We start from the raw sequence: 19921 nt of genomic DNA on the forward strand, positions 1-19921 counted from the left end.
GTGCGTCATGTTGGCCCGCTGGTGGGAATTGCGCAGGCGCGGATTTCCGCGGGTGCTTGGGAGCGGGACTGGCAGAACGAGAACGGTAAAACAAAAATAACGAGGGTGAAACCCGGTGAGGGGAAAGCAGAAGTCTAATGGTGTGATAAGACCCATGCTTGGCTCTGTGATTCTCCGCGTCTTTGTGACGTGCGTGTCCTGCGTTGAGGCTTTCCCCGCATGGAATAGGCCGCAGGCCTTTGCGACTGCGGGTTCTCGTGATGATGCGTTGACCGGGCAAGGGAGAGGGAGCAGCCGGTCGGGAAATTAATTGCCAATCTCAGATTCACTGTCAGTAACCGGGTGGACCTCGCTGTTTTAGTTCGGGCCAGGGGGCGGGGTGCTTGCCGAGTTCTGGGGTCCGGGTTCATAGAGAGCTTCAGTTTCCTTATCCCCGAGGTCGTTCCTGAAATCCGGATTTTGGCTCACTGACTTCATTCTTGTACTAGGCAGTCCCCTGATCTTACGAAAAGCAGTCTGCATTAGTTTGTGTTTTTAACTAGTCAGGGCGAGACCTTTTATTCTTCAATACACAAGAAAGCAGAATAATTATTTAAACTAGTCTGATGCTATCAACGCTTCTTTCTCCCCTTTTCCTCCTTTGCTCCGGTATTGCATTGTATTAGCTTGTCTGAACCTGTTAACATAATGATATTGATCTGTTTGCTTCTTTGTTTAGGTGCAAGAGTTCATTTAACTTTTATGGATGGGTGATTTCAATCTGACTTCTGTTTTGTTACAACACTTGTGTTTTCTTTATTGTAACAAGGCTTTGTTAACTACTTAGAGTCATAGAGATGTACAGCATGGAAACATACCTTTCGGTCCAACCCGTCCATGCCGACCAGATACCCCAACCCAATCTAGTCCCACCTGCCAGCACCTGGCCCATGTCCCTCCAGACCCTTCCTATTATTATACCCATTCAAATGCCTCTTAAATGTTGCAATTGTACCAGCCTCCACCACATCCTCTGACAGCTCATTCCATACACGTACCAACCTCTGTGAAAAGTTGCCCCTGAGGTCTCTTTTATATTTTCTTCTTATTGTAAACCTATGCCCTCTAGTTCTGGACTCCCTGACCCCAGGGAAAAGACTTTGTCTATTTATCCTATCCATGCCCCTCATAATTTTGGAAACCTCTATAAGGTCATCCCTTAGCCTCTGACGCTCCAGGGAAAACAGCCCCAGCCTGTTCAGCCTCTCACTATAGCTCAGATCCTCCAACCCTGGCAACATCCTTGTAAATCTTTTCTGAACCCTTTCAAGTTTCACAACATCTTTCTGATAGGAAGGAGACCAAAATTGCACGCAATATTCCAACAATGGCCTAACCAATGATCTGTACCACCACAACATGACCTCCCAACTCCGCTACTCAATACTCTGACCAATAACGAAAAGCATACCAAATGCCGCCTTCACTATCCTATTTACCTGCGACTCCACTTTCAAAGAGCTATGAACCTGCACTCCAAGGTCTCTTTGTTCAGCATCACTCCCTAGGACCTTACCATTAAGTGTACTTGTGGAATTTTAGTTGTATTGTGATGCAGCTGTGCATCCCTATAGTTAAGCATGATTTGGAGGTGCTGGTGTTGGACTGGGGTGGACAAAGTTAAAAATCACAACACCATTTATAGTCCAACAGGTTTATTTGGAAGCACTAGCTTTTGCAGTGCTGCTCCTTCATCAACTAACTGATAAAGGAACATTGTTGCAAAAGCTAGTGCTTCCAAATAAACCTGTTGGACTATAACCTGTGTGATTTTCAACTGTATTAAAGCAGTGTTGATATAAAGCAAAGCTCCATGACTTTGTAGGCTGGGTTATATAAGGCTAGGAAGTATCTTGTTTCATAGCTGATCATTATTAAACAGCCCAGTGCGACAGTGCACGAGTGACCTAGATGTGTTATTTTCCGTGGGGGTGAAGGAAGGCTTGCGGAGAGAGGAATCCACCTGTGTTCCTGACAACTAATCCAAATACTGCTGCAGGAACATGTTATTGAATGTACCAATATTACATTTGACCTAAGCGCCCCCATGGTCAGGGAGCACCCTGTTATGGTGCAAAAGCTCATGCATGGACAAGGCATTATGGTCTCTTAAGAAACAGGAAAATGAGTGTGCTGTTCAGCCCCTCAAACCTGCTCTGTCATTCAATAGGATTATGGCTGATCTAACACTCTTCACATCCACTTTCTTGGATTTTTCTTGCAAATCTTGATTTCTCCTACTAACCAAGAACCTGTCTCAGCCTTAAACATATACTGCTCTGACCCCACAGCACCTTGTGGCAAAGAGTTCCAAAGACATCAAAGCTTGGAAGAAATTCCTCCTCATTTTAATCTTAATTTGACACTCTTTAAGCCAAAGACTACACCCTCTGGTCCTTGACTGTCCCATGAGGGGAAGCATTCTGGATGTGTTTACCCTGTTAAGCCCCTTGAGAATCCCATATGTTTCAATTAGATCACCTCTCATTCTTCTAAATTCAAACAAATGGAATCCTAGGGATGAATTCAGAATATACAGTGCTGAACATTGGAGCTTAGGTTCCAATCACTTTGGCACTGGTGTTGATTTCAGCTGGTGGCTATGTGACATTGTTTCATTACGATTCTAGTCACTCTTGACAAAGGCAGCTAACCTACTGAGCTCTCTATTTCATGTATAAATCACTGGATTCAGTCTGAACTGATAATGGATAAAGTGTGGCTACATTCTGCTTTTGTTTCCTCAGATTAGTGAGAGACTAGTCAAGATTACAGAATGAAAGTATAAACATTTGAAGGTCATAGTTTAGAATGCATCTTCACTGGTGGTGCAGATCCTCCATTGGCTTGAAGATAATAAGTCTGAGACTTCCGTGGCACGATACTCAATGCATTTCTCTCATTCTTTATGAATTCACTGTTTCAGCTAGTGGTTAATGGTATTTCTTTCAGACATAACAACATGAGTGGGTGGAAGAGAACTTCTGTAAATTTGACATCGTATAATCAAATATGAGTGAGAATAGGGATGATTTTTGGATCATTGGAATCTCTTTTGGGGTAGAAATGACCTGTAAAAGAAGGACGGGTTATACTTAAATTGGAAGGGGACTAATATACTGGCATGGAGATTTGCTAGAGCTTCTCGGGAGGATTTAAACTTGTAAGGTGAGGGAGGTGGGGCCCAGGGAGATAGTGAGGAAAGAGATCAATCTGAGACTCGTACAGTTGAGAACAGAAGCGAGTCAAACAGTCAGGGCAGACAGGGGCAACGTAGGACTAATAAATTAAACTGCATTTATTTCAATGCAAGGGGCCTAACAGGGAAGGCAGATGAACTCAGGACATGGTTAGGAACATGGGACTGGGATATCATAGCAATTATAGAAACATGGCTCAGGGATGGGCAGGACTGGCAGCTTAATTGTTCCAGGATACAAATGCTGAAGGAAGGATAGAGGGGGGGGGGGTGTGGCCTTTTTGATAAGGGATAGCATTACAGCTGTGCTGAGGAAGGATATTCCCGGAAATACATCCAGGGAAGTTATTTGGGTGGAACTGAGAAATAAGAAAGGGATGATCGCCTTATTGGGATTGTATTATAGACCCCCTAATTAGTCAGAGGGAATTTGAGAATCCAGAGAAAGTGTATTCCTATCGGGGTGAAAGGAAAGACTGGTAGGTATAGGGAATGCTGGATGACTAAAGAAATTGAGGGTTTGGTTAAGAAAAAGAAAAAAGCATATGTTAGTTATAGACAGGATAGTTCGAGTGAATCCTTAGAGTATAAAAGCAGTAAGAGTACACTTAAGAGGGAAATCAGGAGGGCAAAAAGGGGACATGAGATAGCTTTGGCAAATAGAATTAGGGACAATCCAAAGAGTTTTTACAAATACATTAAGGACAAAAGGGCAACTAAGGAGAGAATAGGACTCCTCAAAGATCAGCAAGGCGGCCTTTGTGTGGAGCCGCAGAAAATGGGGGATTTACTAAATGAGTATTTTGCCTTAGTATTTACTGTGGAAAAGGATATGGAAGATATAGAGTGCAGGGAAATAGATGGTGACATGTTACAAAATGTCCATATTACGGGGGAGGAAGTGCAAGGTGTATTGAAACGCATAAAAGTGGATAAATCCCCAGGACCTGATCAGGTGTACCCTAGAACTCTGTGGGAAGCTAGAGAAATGATTGCTGGGCCTCTTGCTGAGATACTTGTATCATTGATAGTCACAGGTGAGGTGCTGGAAGACTGGAGGTTGGCTAACGTGGTGCTACTGTTTCAGATGGGTGGTAAGGACAAGCCAGGGAACTATAGAGCAGTGAGCCTGACCTCGATGGTGGGCAAGTTGTTGGAGGGAATCCTGAGGGACAGGATATACATGTATTTGGAAAGGCAAGGACTGATTTGGGATAGTCAACATGGTTTTGTGCATGGGAAATCCTATCTCTCAAACTTGATTGAGTTTTTTTGAAGAAGTAACAAAGAGGATTGATGAGGGCAGAGCGGTAGATGTGGTCTATATGGACTTCAGTAAGGTGTTCGACAAGGTTCCCCACGGGATACTGATTAGCAAGGTTAGATCTCTCAGAACTGAAAATGTGTTGCTGGTTAAAGCACAGCAGGTTAGGCAGCATCCAAGGAACAGGAAATTCGACGTTTCGGCCTAGATCTCTCAGAATACAGGGAGAACCAGCCATTTGGATACAACTGGCTCAAAGTTAGAAGACAGAGCTTGGTGGAGGGTTGTTTTTTAGACTGGAGGCCTGTGACCAGTGGAGTGCCACAAGGATCGGTGCTGGCTCCTCTACTTTTTGTCATTTACATAAATGATTTGGATGTGAGCATAAGAGGTATAGTTAGTAAGTTTGCAGATGACACCAAAATTGGAGGTGTAGTAGACAGTGAAGAGGGTTACCTCAGATTACAACAGGATCTTGACCAAATGGGCCAATGGGCTGAGAAGTGGCAGATGGAGTTTAATTCAGATAAATGTGAGGTGCTGCATTTTGGGAAGGCAAATCTTATCAGGACTTATACACTTAATGGTAAGGTCCTAGGGAGTGTTGCTGAACAAAGACCTTGGAGTGCAGGTTCATAGCTCCTTGCAGGTAGATAGGATAGTGAAGAGGGCATGTGGTATGCTTTTCTTTATTGGTCAGAGTATTGAGTACAGGAGTTGGGAGGTCATGTTGTACAGGACATTGGTTAGGCCACTGTTGGAATATTGCGTGCAATTCTGGTCTCCTTCCTATCTGAAAGATGTTGTGAAATTTGAAAGGGTTCAGAAAAGATTTACAATGATGCTGCGAGGGTTGGAGGATTTGAGCTATAGGGAGAGACTGAACAGGCTGGGGCTGTTTTCCCTGGAGCATCGGAGGCTGAGGGGTGACCTTAGAGGTTTATAAAATTATGAGGGGCATGGATAGGATAAATAGACAAAGTCTTTTCCCTGGGGTCAGGGAGTCCAGAACTAGAGGGTTTAGGGTGAGAGGGGAAAGATATAAAAGAGACCTAAGGGGCAACTTTTTCAAGCAGGGGTGGTACGTGTATGGAATGAGCTGCCAGAGGAAATGGCGGAGGCTGGTACAATAGCAGCATTTAAGAGGCATTTGGATGGGTATATGAATAGGAAGGGTTTGAAGGGATATGGGCCAGGTGCTGACAGGTGCGACTAGATTGGGTTGGGATATCTGGTCGGCATGGATGGGTTGGACCGAAGGATCTGTTTCCATGCTGTACATCTCTCTGACTTTAAGTAAGTGGGTTTTGAGAATCGACCCAGGTGAGAACTCCGGAACCATTGGAGTAGGATTCATCATGCTCTTTCCTTTTGTATGGCTACAACCGATGAGGCAAAAGTGATAGCACTTTTACAGGAGGAGATTGGGATGGTCAGTCATGTTGAAGACTGTAAAGAGGTTAAAGAATAATCTAGCAATCTCTAAGAATATCATGCATGACTTTGATTAGGGCCAGTTTGATGCAGTAGTGAGGGAACAATCTTAATCTGGAACATGGACCTCCTCGAAATGTGTGCACAGATTTGGAAAGTGATTTAAATTAGTCATGGGCTTTGGAAAACAAATGGAGTCAGAAAAGGGGTTTACTTTGCATGGGCAATATTAAAAGGGTGAACTTTTCAGGGATTGATCACATTTGAATGAGAGTAGGACAATATCTGAGGAGAATGAATAATTTACAAAATGAATGGGTACAAGGGCTCGGAAGTGATATTGAGTGATCAGAGTCTGAGGTGGTTTTTAGGAACTAGATGAGTTGGAGAGAGAAAAAGTTGAAAGGAAACTACAGAATGGTGCAAAGGGAGCAGTTTTGATACTAAATGCTGAGAGATATGGTGAATATATAAATCATAGAATCCTTGCAATGTGGAACCAGGTCTTTCCGACATTCAAGTCCACATAAATCTCCCAAGAGCATCCCACCCAGACCAAGCTCCCTACCTTCTCCCTGTAACCCATCATTTTCCATGACTAACCCACCTAGCATGCACATCCCTGGACACTATGGGCAGCTTAGCTTGTGCCGTCCACCTAACCTGCACATCTTTGGACTCTGGGCGGAAACCTATGCAAACACGAGGCTAATGTCCAAACTCCACACTGTCACCTGAGAGTGGAGTTCAGCCTGGGTTCTGTGGCACTGAGGCAGCTAATCGCTGAGCCACCATGCCATGTATGTTCAGAAATGCTACTCTGGACTTGAGGGAGTGAAGAAATGGCCATCCTCGGGGTGATAACCAGTATGAGACTTTATTGGGACCAAGAATTCCAAAGCAGAGGGGAAGTGATTGAGCAGTTTGACAACTACAGGCGTTGTGAGCAATGTGTCAGTGCAAATGTAACTAAGTGACTTTCTGTTTGTGGCAGTTGCGACAGAGAAAGTAAACACAATCCACAAGATTGGCCTGTTATTTGCATGTGTGTTTTCAAGTGGCAGCTTGTGTATGAAAGGAAAGTTCTCCAGGTTTATATATATATACAAAGTGAGGGAGATGTTGCTTGCTAGGTTTTTGTCTTTATGTTTCTATCTCAGTATGGCTGAAACAAGCAAGAGAGGTGTTTCATAAATGCCTGAAATGAAATTGGATTAAACATTAAACAAATGTGAATGTTTTTAATGTCCACTCAAACCTGAGTCACAGTTTCTATTCCCAGTATTACTACTCCAAATACAATTGAGAAACAAGAAGAATATTGAGGGTTTAAGAGGGGAGTGAAATGTCAAGTAAGAGAAACTTAAAAAATAATTCAGTGAAAAGACTGACAGCTAATGTAAAGTGGAATCCCAAAGTCTTCTATGAGCAAATAAATAGTAAAAGAGTGGTTACAGGACGATTAGGCCAAATTTGAGACCAAATCGAGAATTTTCACTTGGAAGCAGGGGACATGACTGAGGTGTTAAATGAATAGTTTGCTTCTGACAAAAGAGGACAATACTACCCAGCCCATAGTGACAGAGGATGAAATTCTGTTGCTAAAAAGGTTCAAAGTTAATGCTGAAAAGTCTTGGCGAGACTATTGGTAGTTAAAGTTAACAAGGCTCTGGGACCAGATGAGATGCATCCAAGGATTTTAAGAGGTAAGGGTAGAAATAGAGGGCACTGGCCATAATCTTTTAATCTTTCTTGGTCCTGGAGAATTGCAGACATTATGGCCTTGTTCAAGAAAGGTTGTAAGGATAATCCTAGCAAATAAAGACTAGTCAGTTTAACTTTGGGGATGCTTCAAGCAATAATTGTAAATATTCTATTCCATTCAAACATTGTGGAAATAGGCCCTTCAGCCCAACAAGTCCACACCGACCCTCCAAAGAGTAACCCACCCAGACCCATTCCCCTACCCAATTATTCTACATTTACCCCTGACACTTGCACCTAACCTACACATCTCTGAACACTATGGGAAATTTAGCATGGCCAGTTCACCTAACCTACATATCTTTTGGATTGTGAGGGGAAACTGGAGCATCCAGAGGAAACCCGGGCAGACACCGGGAGAATATGCAAACTCCAAACGAACAGTCGTCCGAGGCTGGAATTGAACACATATTCCTGGCGCTGTGACGCAACAGTGCTAACCACTGAGCCACCGTTAGTGTTCACATGGAAAAAGGCAGGTTAGTTGGGAAGGGTCAGCATAGATATGAAAAGGGGGAATCATTTAACTAGTTGCCTTTTGTTTTTGAAGGATTAACAGGCTTGATGGGGTAATCTGTTGAAACGTTAGGCATGAATTTGCAGAAAGCATATGGTACACTGTCACACAACAGACGTGAGGAGCACGATATAAAAGAGACAGTTGGAACGTGGATGTAATATTGTTTCCAAGCACTCAGGCAGTCATTGTAATATGTAATTTTTAGGCTAGAGGAGGTTTGTAGTGGACTTCCCCTGAGGTCAGTATTGGGACCCCGGCTTTTCCTGATATATATTTATGATCTGGATTTTGATATGCAGAGGACAATTTCAAAGTTTGCAAATGACACAATTGTAAGAATTGTAAACTCTGAGGAGGACAGTGTAGGACACTAAAAGGGCATTGACAAGGGTTAGCGAAGTGGGTGGACAGGTGGCAGATGCAGGAAAGTGCAAGGTGAGGTTTGATGCAGGGAAGAGCAAAGTGAGCCACATAGGCAGGATGAACATTGACAAACTATATAAAGGAAGAGGGTGCAGATGCATAGGGGCCTAGGTGTGTATATATGCACAGATCATTGAAGGTGTCAGGACAGGTGGCGAGAGCAATTGATAAAACATTGTGTCATTGGCTTTATTAATAGGAGCTGATCTTGAACTGTGTAAGACACTTGTTAGTCCTCAGCAGGAATATTGTGTACAGGTGTGGACGCCACATAGAAAAGATACAAATGCAATGGAGAGAGTGCAGAAGCAATTTACAAGAATAGTTCAATGTTGAGGATGTTTTGAAGATAGATGGAAGAAGTTGGGAGTGTTCTCCTTGGAGAGTGGAAGGCTGGGAGGAGATTTGATAGAGGTTTTCAAGATCATGAATAAGCTGGATAAGGTAGATGTGGGTTAGCTGTTCCCATTCATAAAATGAGCAAGAATACAAGATGTAGATTTAAAGTGATATGCAAATGAATCAAGGGTGATGTGAGAACAAAACTTATCACAGCAAGTAATTAGGGTATGGAATGCACTGTCTAGATATGTAGTGAAGGCAGGTTCAGTTGAGGCATTCGTAAGGCTATTGAATGTTTTGCTGTTTTGGATAGTAATAGTATGCAAGGATATAGGGGAAAAGCAGGAGATGAGCATTGGATAATAGGCCCCATTTTGTACTGTAATAATTCTGTGATTCTGCTTCTGACTGGGGAACATACTGCCTTGTTTAAAAGGTAGGATTGCATAATGTAATTCAGGGCCATTGCGATGCTGTAAATCGGATTTGATCAGCTAGAGGGATTAAATTTTAGTTTTATCAATTTCCCCCTCTTCTTGTTCATTTATGATTATCCGCACACCTCGGGTGGGGAATGTTTTGTTCGGATAATCAAATGCTGGGTAACACAGTTTAGCCAAGCATTGGGACCTTGCGATCTTGTCCAGATAATCTGAAATTCGGAGAATCGAGATTCCTCTGTATTAACCTAGGTATTTATTAGTTTACTAGCCTTTCCCAGAAATTACATGGTTCTAGGTGGTCATAAAGTGTTTCCAGTGTGATACATGAGCCACTGATTCTGCAACAGTAGCAGGACTTGGAGATGTAAATTTTCAGACCGACCCTGTGCTTTTACTGTCTAATTACAAATTTCTCATGCAGACTTTTCATGTAGATCCCAGTAAGCGCCAAGGGCTGCCTCAATCTGTTTGACTCTCTGAAACCCTGAGAGATTGAAATAGTGCGTTTAAGGTTCAGCGTTTGTTGCTGGTTAGGTTGTTTGTGTGATTACTAACTGCATTTGAAGTTCTTAGTTGGCATTGATTTTTACAGTAGAATAAATATTCTTTGGGCTTCAGTGTTTGCCTTCCTACCTCACCCTTCACTGTATTTAACTGTTATCGTTGCCTGCTGAAGTTCCCATGGTGTGGTTGTGTGTGCACATTGAGTAATATAACTCAAATGTTTGCACTGATTCGTACACATTCCTCTAGTCTGCCTGCTGTGGCTCTCAGAAAAAAAATGGCTGATCCGATTGTGGCCACATCTCCAATTTCCTGCCTATCGTAATAACCTCTGACTCTCTGTCAGTCAAAAATCTTTCTTCCTCAAAGTTTTCAATGATCTCACCTTCATCTGTCTCCAAGGAAGAGAGTTACAAAATTCATGAACGTCTGATGAAGAGTTCCTCCTCAACCTTGTCTTATGGAAGACCCCTTATTTTTCAAAGTACCAGATTCCCTCACAGTCTAAAACTTTGAAAAAGCGGATAAAGAATTCATGGGCACATAAAAATCCTCTGGGGGCATTTGAGCAGAACCAGAGGCACAACCCAAATTAGACACAGACCGTTCCAAGCTGATGTCTGAAAACTGACCTTCAAGTAGTGGAAATCTGGATCTCTTGTAAATAATATGGTGAGGCCGAAAGTTAATTGAACAGTTGAAAACTAAGATTTATGTTTGTTGTGATGGGGAATTAAGAATTAAAACTGGTGAATGGAGTTAAGATACAGATGAGTTGTGATCTAATTGATTGGCAGAACAGACTCAATTGGCTGCCTTCTGTTCCTTTAGAAATTTTCAAAGATCTTTAGTCCAAATTGCTGATCAGTTTTGATCCATATATTTTTTTCTTTCAAAACAACTAATTGAACATGAAGCATTTTCTTTGTGTGTGAGAGACTCTGAAGGCCTGCTGTTGGCTATAAAAATTGAACTCAATTTGCATGGAGTTGATGTTGCCAAAATATTTGATTGAAAAGAACATGTTTTTCCAAATTGCCACACAAACAGCTGAGTACTGCAGTCCCTCCTCCACCCTGACTCTGTAGCGAGTCATTTAATTGCCTATCCTCTTTCAATCCAGCAAAGTGTTTAAAATATGCCCTGGCTGTTTTGAGGGGTCACTTGGCAATAACAAAATTGTCAAAAGTGTTCTTCCTTTATCTTAAAGGCACAATGAATTTCTCATTGTCCTAGCTCTGACATCAGGTATGCACTGTGGCCTTCAACTGTCCTTGACATTGATTAGCATGGGACCATTACAGGTTATGCAAGTTTTCAGAGCGCAAACTTAGCACAGCAGCATTGAAATAGTTTAGAAAATATCAACCTGCTTCTTTGAGGAGACTGACAGAAGACATTGGATATTTTGAGTGAGTAGTATTTCACCCTTCATTTGTGGTATTCTGAGCAGTCATTTTTGAGTTTTATGCTTAGAGTTTGTCATGTAGGGTGAGAGGGCAAAGATATAAAAGAGACCTACGGGACAACTTTTTTATGCAGAGGGTGGTACGTGTATGGAATGAGCTGCCAAAGGAAGTGGTGGAGGTTGGTACAATTGTAACATTTAAAAGGCATTTGGATGGGTATATGAATAGGAAGGGTTTGGAGGGATGTGGACTGGGTGCTGGCAGATGGGACTAGATTGGGTTGGGATATCTGGTCGGCATGGAAAAGTTAGACCGAAGGGTCTGTTTCCATGCTGTACATCTGAGTCTATGTTTCAAACATTTTTTTGCCTCAGTCAGTTTTGAGAGTTACTGCTTTTTTTTTTGCAACTAACCTATGTTGAAAATCCAAACTGCATCACCTCTTTACTGCCAGCTCCTTGCTTGAGAGAGAATGAGAAATTCCACAATGATTGGGTAACTATAAAATGATGGAGAGTTGGGAAACATTGTTCCTGGATTTTCCTTACTCTCCAAGTCTTTTAATTAAGAGGACCAAGTATGCATTTTTTTTTAGCTAAAGGTTCTAAACCTCTGTTGAAAGAGGAAAAGCAGCTTGTGTCTCAATATGTTAAGTTCTGACCTGACCGATATATATAGAATGTTGTTCTGTCTGTGTTCTTGCCTATAATCTGCTCTAGTGCCTGTAAATATGGACCTCTGTGACAATTCAAGAAAACAGCTTGTCATCACCTTGAGGATGACCATCATAAGGGTAATTGGCATTGGGCAATAAATACTGGCCCTGTCAGTGACAGTCCTGTCCTGAGCGAGAATGTAAAAATTAGCATGCTCAATTGTAGCAGTGTGAGGATGTGAATATTGTTTGTCACCTCGGTATTTTAAGCTCCATAGTTATGGGAATTTCAATTAATCATTTTGTTGAGCAGAGCCAGGAGCTGTGTGAAATCTGGTCACATTGAACAGCTAGGCATTTGAAAATGGTGGTTTTCAAGTGCTCTTAAAAGCCACAACTATTACAGGTACCTGGTACTAACATATTTTAATTGTGTAGAATTGTAAGTGGTCAGACTCTGAGCCAGTTTTATTTCAAAGCATGGAAGGTGTTAATTGACTATATAAGGGAGACAATTATTGCTTTGTGATTGATTTTACTTTTATCTTTTGCAGCTAAAGAATGTCGTATTACTCTAGAAGTTCCAGAGCTTCAGACTGCAAAGTCTATGTCGGTGATTTGGGAACAGGAGCTGCCAAAGGAGAGCTGGAGCGAGCCTTCAGCTACTATGGCCCTCTAAGGAATGTTTGGGTAGCGCGAAATCCTCCAGGTTTTGCTTTTGTGGAGTTTGAAGACCCCAGAGATGCAGAAGATGCAGTACGTGGGATGGATGGCAAGTGAGTGTTTGGAAAGACCCTTAAAATGTGCAAACATCATATTTGAACACAAAATTTCATTGGAAATCCTGACATGAGCTTCTCTTGATGTTGGAGTTGATTTGGATGGTAATTACCTCAATGGGTAGTCTTGTATAGAGCATGCAGCCCACAAACAGATCATTCAACCTAACTCATCAGTTTTTGTGTTCAATCCAAATTTACTTCCATTCCCCTATTCTTGTTTTCAAGTTACCTTTAGAAGATAGAACATTGCAGCGGAGTACAGGCCCTTCGGCTCTCGATGGTTCCATAGGTCGGTGCCCAATCTGAAGCCTATCTAACCTATACTATTCCATTTTCATCCATGTGTCTATCCAATGACCATTTAAATGCCCTTAAAATTGGCGAGTCTACTGCAGTTGCAGGCAGGGTGTTCCACACCCCTACTGTTGAGTAAAGAATCTACCTCTGATATTTACACTATATCTATCACTCCTCAATTTAAAGCTATATCCCCTCGTGCTAGCCATCACTATCTGAGGAAAAAGGTTCTCACTGTCCACCCTATCTAACCCTCTAATTAGCTTATGTCTCAATTAAGTTGCCTCTCAACCACCTTCTCTAATAAAAAGTCTCAAGTCCCTCAGCCTTTCCTAATAAGACGTTCTCTCCATACCAGGCAATATCCTAGTAAATCTCCTCTGAACCCTTTCCAAAGCTTCCACATCCTTCTGATCATGCGGTGACCAAAACTGTACGCAATGCTCCAAGTTACAGCTGTACAAAACTCTGGTGCGGCCGCACACAACCTCATTGCTCCAAAACTCTGTCTGTACCATATGCCTTAACAACTCTATCGACCTTGGTGACAACTTTCAGGGATCTATGTACATTCACACCGAGATACCTCTGCTCATCTATACTACCAAGAATCTTACCATCAGCCCAGTTCTCTATAGACCTGTTGCTCCTTCCAAAGCGAACCACCTCACACTTTTTAAACTCTGTTTACCACCTCTCAGCCTAGCTCTGCTGCTTATCTCTGTCCCTCTGTAACCTGCAAAGTCCTTCAGCACTATCCACAACTCCACCGACCTTCATGTCATCTTAAAATTTCCTAAACCATCCTTCTACACCCTCATCCAGATCATTTATAAGAATGACAAACAGTAGTGGCCCCAAAACAGATCCTTGTGGTACATCACTAGTAACTGAACTCCAGGATGAACATTTCCCCTCTACACACCACCCTCTGACTTCTTTCAGCTAGCCAATTTCTGATCCAAACTGCCAAATCACCCTCCAACCCATGCCTCCGTGTTTTCTGCAAACATCTACTGTGGGGAACCTCATCAAACACCTTACTGAAATCCACATACACCATGTCAACTGCTTTACCCTTATCCACCTGTTTGGTCACCTTCTCAAAGAACTCAATAAGGTCTGTGCGGTATGACCTATCCTTCACACAACCTTGTTGACTATCCCTAAGCAACTTCCTTCTTTCTTTTCTAGATGATGATAAATCCTATCTCTTATAACCCTTTCCAATGCTTTACCCACAACCAAAGTAAGGTTCACTGGTCTATGATTACCAAGGTTGTCTCTACTTTCCTTTGTGTTTATCTAACTTCTGCTGAAGGTCACCAATACTATTCGCCTTTAACTACTGTTGGTGGTCAAAAGTTCCATTGTCTATATTCTAACTATTGTTATGGATCAGGCCAGACCCCCCTCAAGATTTCAGGAAAGTGGCCCAGACCCTAACTTTGCTAGTTGTTTTAAGCAGGTGTAACGTGGATATTCCTGGAGTGATATAGCTGGCTAAACCACTTAGAACAAAGAAAATTACAGCACAGGAACAGGCTCTTCAGCTCTCCAAGCTTGTGCCGATCAGGATCCTCTATCTAAACCTATCGCCTATTTTCTAAGGATCTGTATCCCTCTACTCCCTGTCATTCATCTTTCAGTGTAAATTCAGCTTAAATTACGCTATAGTGCCTGCCTCTATCACCTCCACTGGCAATGCGTTCCAGGCACGTATCACCCTCTGCATGAAGAACGTTTCACGCATCTCCCTTAAACGCTTCCCCTCTCACCTTGAACTCATGACCCCTAGTATTTGAGTCCCCAACTCTGGGGGGATAAAGCCTCTTGCTATCCCCCCTGTCTGTGTATCTTATGATTTTGTAGACCTCAATCAGGTCCCCCTTCAACCTCCATCTTTCTGATGAAAATAATCCCAATCTACTCAACCTGTCTTCATAGCTAGCACCTTCCATACCAGGCAACATCCTGGTAAACCTTCTCTGCATCCTCTCCAAAGCACCCACATACTTTTGGTAATGTGGCGACCAGAACTGTGTGCGGTTTTCCAAATGTGCCTGAACCAAAGTCCTTTACAACTCTCACATGACCCGCCAACACCTGTAATTAATACCCTGTCCGATGAAGGAACTCTATCAACAAACAGAGTTGGACCCCATCTCCCACCCCTGAGGAAAATAACCGGAAATGACATCATCACAGGAAATGCTATCACCAACCCAAAGAAACCCAAACACACAAATAGAAAGCAGGAATCATGTACACTGCTTCGTCTGTGGCCCACAAAAGATGTTGCCTAGTAAGGTGAAGAAATGTCTGGAAATGAACCTCCCTGCTCAGCAAGCAAACCTAATCCAGAACCTCAACCTGAGCTTCAAATCTTCTCAAAACTTACTAACTGATGAGCCAATTTTTTTTCAAAATATAAATAGATCCTATCCCTCAGTATTTTCTCCAGCAGCTTCCCTATCACTGACATCAGGCTATAATTACCTGGAGTATTCCTGCTACCCTTAAACAAGGGGACAACATTAGCAATTCTTCAGTCCTCGGGAACTCACCTGTTTTCAAGGATGCTGCAAAGATATCTGTTAAGGCCACAATTATTTCCTGTCTCGTTTCCCTCGGTAATCTGGGATAGATTCCATCTGGACCCGGAGACTTGTTCACCTTGATGCCTTTTGGAATACACGACACTTCCTCCCTCCTTATGCTGACTTGACCTAGAATAATCAAACATCTATCCCTAATCTCAACATCCATTACGCCCCTCTCCTCAGTGAATAATGATGCAAAGTACTCATTAAGAATCTCGCCCATTTCCTCTGACTCCACACATAACTTTCCTCCTTTGTCATTGAGTGGGCCAACCCTTTCTGTAGGTACCCTTTTGCTCCTTGTATACAAATGAAAGGCTTTGCGATTTTCCTTAAACCTGTTTGCTAAAGATATTTCATGACTCCTTTTAACCCTCTTAATTCCCCCATTCAGATTGGGCATACTTTCCTGATATTCTTCCAAAGCTTTGTCTGTTTTCAGTTGCCTAGACCTTACGTGTGCTTCCTTTTCCCTCTTAGTCTCACAATTTCACCTGTCATCTGTGGTTCCCTAATCTTGCCATTTCTATCCCTCATTTTCACAGGGGCATGTTTGTCCTGCACTCTAATCAGCCTCTCTTAATAGCTTCCCACACGTCAAATGTGGAGTTTCCTTCAAACAGCTGCTTCCAATCCACATTCCCCAGCTCCTGCTGAATTTTGCTATTGCTGGCCTTCCCCCTGTTTAGCACTCTTCCTTTAGGACCACCCTTATCTTTGTCCTCGGGTATTCTAAAACTTATGGAATTGTGATATCTGTTCCCAAAGTATTCCTCTACTGAATCTTTAACCACTTGGCTGGCTCTAACCCAGGTCCAGTATGGCCCCTTCCCGAGTTGGGTTATTTATATACTGGATGCTTCTTACAAATTCTGATCTATCTAGACCTCCAACACTACGTGAAGCCCAGTCAATGTTGGGAAAATTAAAATCGCCTATCGCTACCACCCTGTTGCTCCTATGTCTTTCCAGGATCTATTTCCATATTTGCACCTCTATCTCATGCACACTGTTGGAAGGCCTGGCGTACAGCCCCAACATTGTTACTTCACCCTTCCTATTTCCTAGCTCTCCCTATATTGCCTCACTGCTCAAGTCCTCCATAGTGCCCTCCTTCAGCATAGCTGTAATATCCTCTCTAACCAGTAATGCAACTCCTCCACCCCCTTTACCTCCCTCTCTATCCTGCCTGAAACATCTATATCCTGGGATATTTAGTTGCCAATCATGCCTTTCCCTCAACCAAATCTTAGTCATGGCAATAACATCATACTCCCAGATTCTAATCCAAGCCCTGAGTTCATCTGCCTTATCTACTACTTGTATTAAAACAAATGCACCTCAGACTGCCTGTCCCTTTGCGTTCATCATCTGCTCCCTGTCTACTCTCTCCCTTAGTTATGCTGACTTCATTATCTAATTCCTTATAGGTTTTAAGTTACTACCTCCTTACTAACCATCTCATTTGGTTCCCATCCCCTTGCTACATTAGTTTAAACTCTCACCAATAGTGTTAGCAAAAGCACCCCCAGGATATTGTTTCGAGTCCGGCCCAGGTGTAGAATGTTCAATTAGTAATAGTCCTGCCTCTCCCAGAACCGGTCCCAAAAATCTACACCCCTCCCTCCTGCACCATTTCTCAAGTCATGCATTCATCCTGCCTATTCTTTCATCTCTACTCTGACTAGCACATGGTACTGGTAGCAATCCTGAGATTACTACCTCTGAGGTCTAACTTTTTAAACTTGGCTCATAATGTCTTCCCATTTCCCACCTCAGCCAAAGCAAAATGCTGAGAGAGACAGTTTAGTTTTATCTCCTTCATCTTCTGGGCCCTGGAAGAAGAGAGAACGATTGCCCATGTGCACAGAGACATGAATTCTCAGTCTTCTCTGGCATAGCAGTTTCTTCATGAATTATCTTGTCATTTACAAGGAGGAGCATCCAGGTAAGGCAACATACATATTAATTGGGTGACTGTTACAATCAGCGAGTAAAGATTACACAATGAATGTTCTTAACCTTAACTGGCTTCACATAATGAATGCTTTTCACCTTGTTAAACTGACCTTACATACTGAATGCTTCCAATAGTGTTAAATGGTTCTACACAATGAACAGTTTTCCACCTTGTTAACCCATTACTCTTGCCTCCAGCACGCCATTGTTAACTGCAAGTTCTTATCTGAGTCATGCTCAGCTGTACTACTTGTTTCGCAAAACCTAAACTTAACTCGTTCCTTACCTGCATATACGCTATACACATTCCAAGTCCCTCCTTTATCATTTCATGATAACCACCTAGATGGCACTATCAGCTTTCATAAGACTCTGTAACCTTCATATTCCTTAAATGATTGAAAGACAAGATAAAGCTCATGTCCATAGAAAGGCCACTGACAAAAAGCATACCTACCTCCTCTTCACTGTTGTTCGTTTCTTCACTTTTCATGCTCATGACTGGGGAGCTGATTGAATCCGTTGGATCAGGTTGTGGAGGGGTGAGGGGTGGTCCAAAGGTGTGCTTTCCCTGTGAATAGAGAAACTCCAGAGAAGATGTTTAGCTGCTGAAAGTGTCTTTGCATTCCTCCCTCATTCCTTCCTTGCCAAGGTGGTCATCAGTATGAAGACAGTCACACATTTAACAAGACTAAATCGTCTGCCTATTTCAACATGCTTTGAATTCTTGAAGTCTGTTACTCTGTTCACTACCCATTATGCTACCAAGTTTTTTACAATCCACAAATCTCTAAACTGTACTGCTTAAACAATTCAGTCAATTATAAACAACAATCAATGGTCCTAAAATCAAACCCTTGGAGGACCTCATTCAGATTTTCCAAAAATCATTTTCCTCCAACAAATATTAATACTTGGCTAATGCAAAAGCTGTCAGGAAAAGTATTTCAGGAGTCTGGAACAGCTAGAAAACAACAAAAGGTTTCCTGTGCTTTAGCAATTGAAGGGGCAGTTTCAGTTCAGATTTAAAATCTCAAATATTTGTAGGAGACAAATACAGAATATTTTAAGATATGTTCTCCAAATGAAACTTCCCAAATAAAACAGTTGAAATTACGGTGGCAATTTTGGTAGAGATCAACATTCAGTTAAACAGAGGACTCTAATCTCAATTAAATGCAAAGAACTCGAATCCGGCTTAAACACACAAAACTCCAGCCCCAATCAAACACGGAGAGCTCGAACCTCTCTCTCACACCCGCCCCCGGGAATCAAACCCCAATTACATCCTCCGGCCTCAAACACTCGAACCTCTTTGTCAGTGCACTGCCATATCTGTATTTATCGACTGAACTATTTACCATTCGAGGAATCCATAGAATAGAAAGCGATTGAGCACAGGGACCATTTCCAACACAAGAATATTGAGAGGGAGTAAAGTTTAAAATCTTACCTTGTGGGCTCATCCGTTTTTTGCCTATATGCACCACGACAGCCGACTGCTCACCCTCCCCCTTCGGAATTTTCTGTAGCCAACCTGAGACATCCCTGACCCGTGCACTTGAGAGGCAACATACCATTCAGGACTATCGTTTTTGACCACAACCTCCTATCTACTCCCCTTACATAGAACATAGAAAAATACAGCGCAGTACAGGCCCTTCGGCCCTCGATGTCGCACCGATCCAAGCCCACCTAACCTACACTAGCCCACTTTCCTCCATATGCCTATCCAATGCCCGTTTAAATGCCCATAAAGAGGGAGAGTCCACCACTGCTACTGGCAGGGCATTCCATGAACTCACGACTCGCTGACTAAAGAATCTACCCCTAACGTCTGTCCTATATCTACCACCCCTTAATTTAAAGCTATGCCCCCTCGTAATATCTGACTCCATACGAGGAAAAAGGTTCTCATGGTCAACTCTATCTAAATCCCTAATCATCTTGTACACCTTTATCAAGTCACCCCTAAACCTTCTTTTCTCCAATGAAAACAGCTCCAAGTGCCTCAGCCTTTCCTCATAAGATCTTCCTACCATACCAGGCAACATCCTGGTAAACCTCCTCTGCACCCGTTCCAGTGCCTCCACATCCTTCCAATAGTATGGCGACCAAAACTGCACACAATACTCAAGATGCGGCTGCACCAGAGTCTTATACAACTGCAACATGACCTCAGGACTCTGGAACTCAATACCTCTACCAATAAAAGCCACTTGAATTCCCTATGACTGTAGCCCCTCCATTCTTTTTCCTGCCCTCCTGTACAGCAGAGCCAGCT

The 19921-nt window shown here is 42.6% G+C and overlaps 1 protein-coding gene across 5 annotated transcripts in view; it reads left to right on the forward strand.

Annotated features, from left to right (window-relative positions):
* The window catches only part of srsf7a (serine and arginine rich splicing factor 7a), a 37292-nt gene continuing 17371 nt past the window's right edge, over positions 1 to 19921 (forward strand). For 4 of the 5 annotated variants that reach the window (XR_009647377.1, XM_060855906.1, XM_060855908.1 and 1 more), the window contains exons 1-2: positions 1 to 85; positions 12551 to 12772. Coding sequence is in view for 4 of the 5 variants with exons in the window: in XM_060855906.1 (XP_060711889.1) it covers positions 12558 to 12772 (215 nt within the window). In the remaining variant the exon portion in view is untranslated. The other variant, XM_060855907.1, reaches the window with a different exon arrangement.

Source organism: Hemiscyllium ocellatum, chromosome 47 (genome assembly GCF_020745735.1).
Source record: "Hemiscyllium ocellatum isolate sHemOce1 chromosome 47, sHemOce1.pat.X.cur, whole genome shotgun sequence".
In the NCBI taxonomy this organism is placed as follows: domain Eukaryota; kingdom Metazoa; phylum Chordata; class Chondrichthyes; order Orectolobiformes; family Hemiscylliidae; genus Hemiscyllium; species Hemiscyllium ocellatum.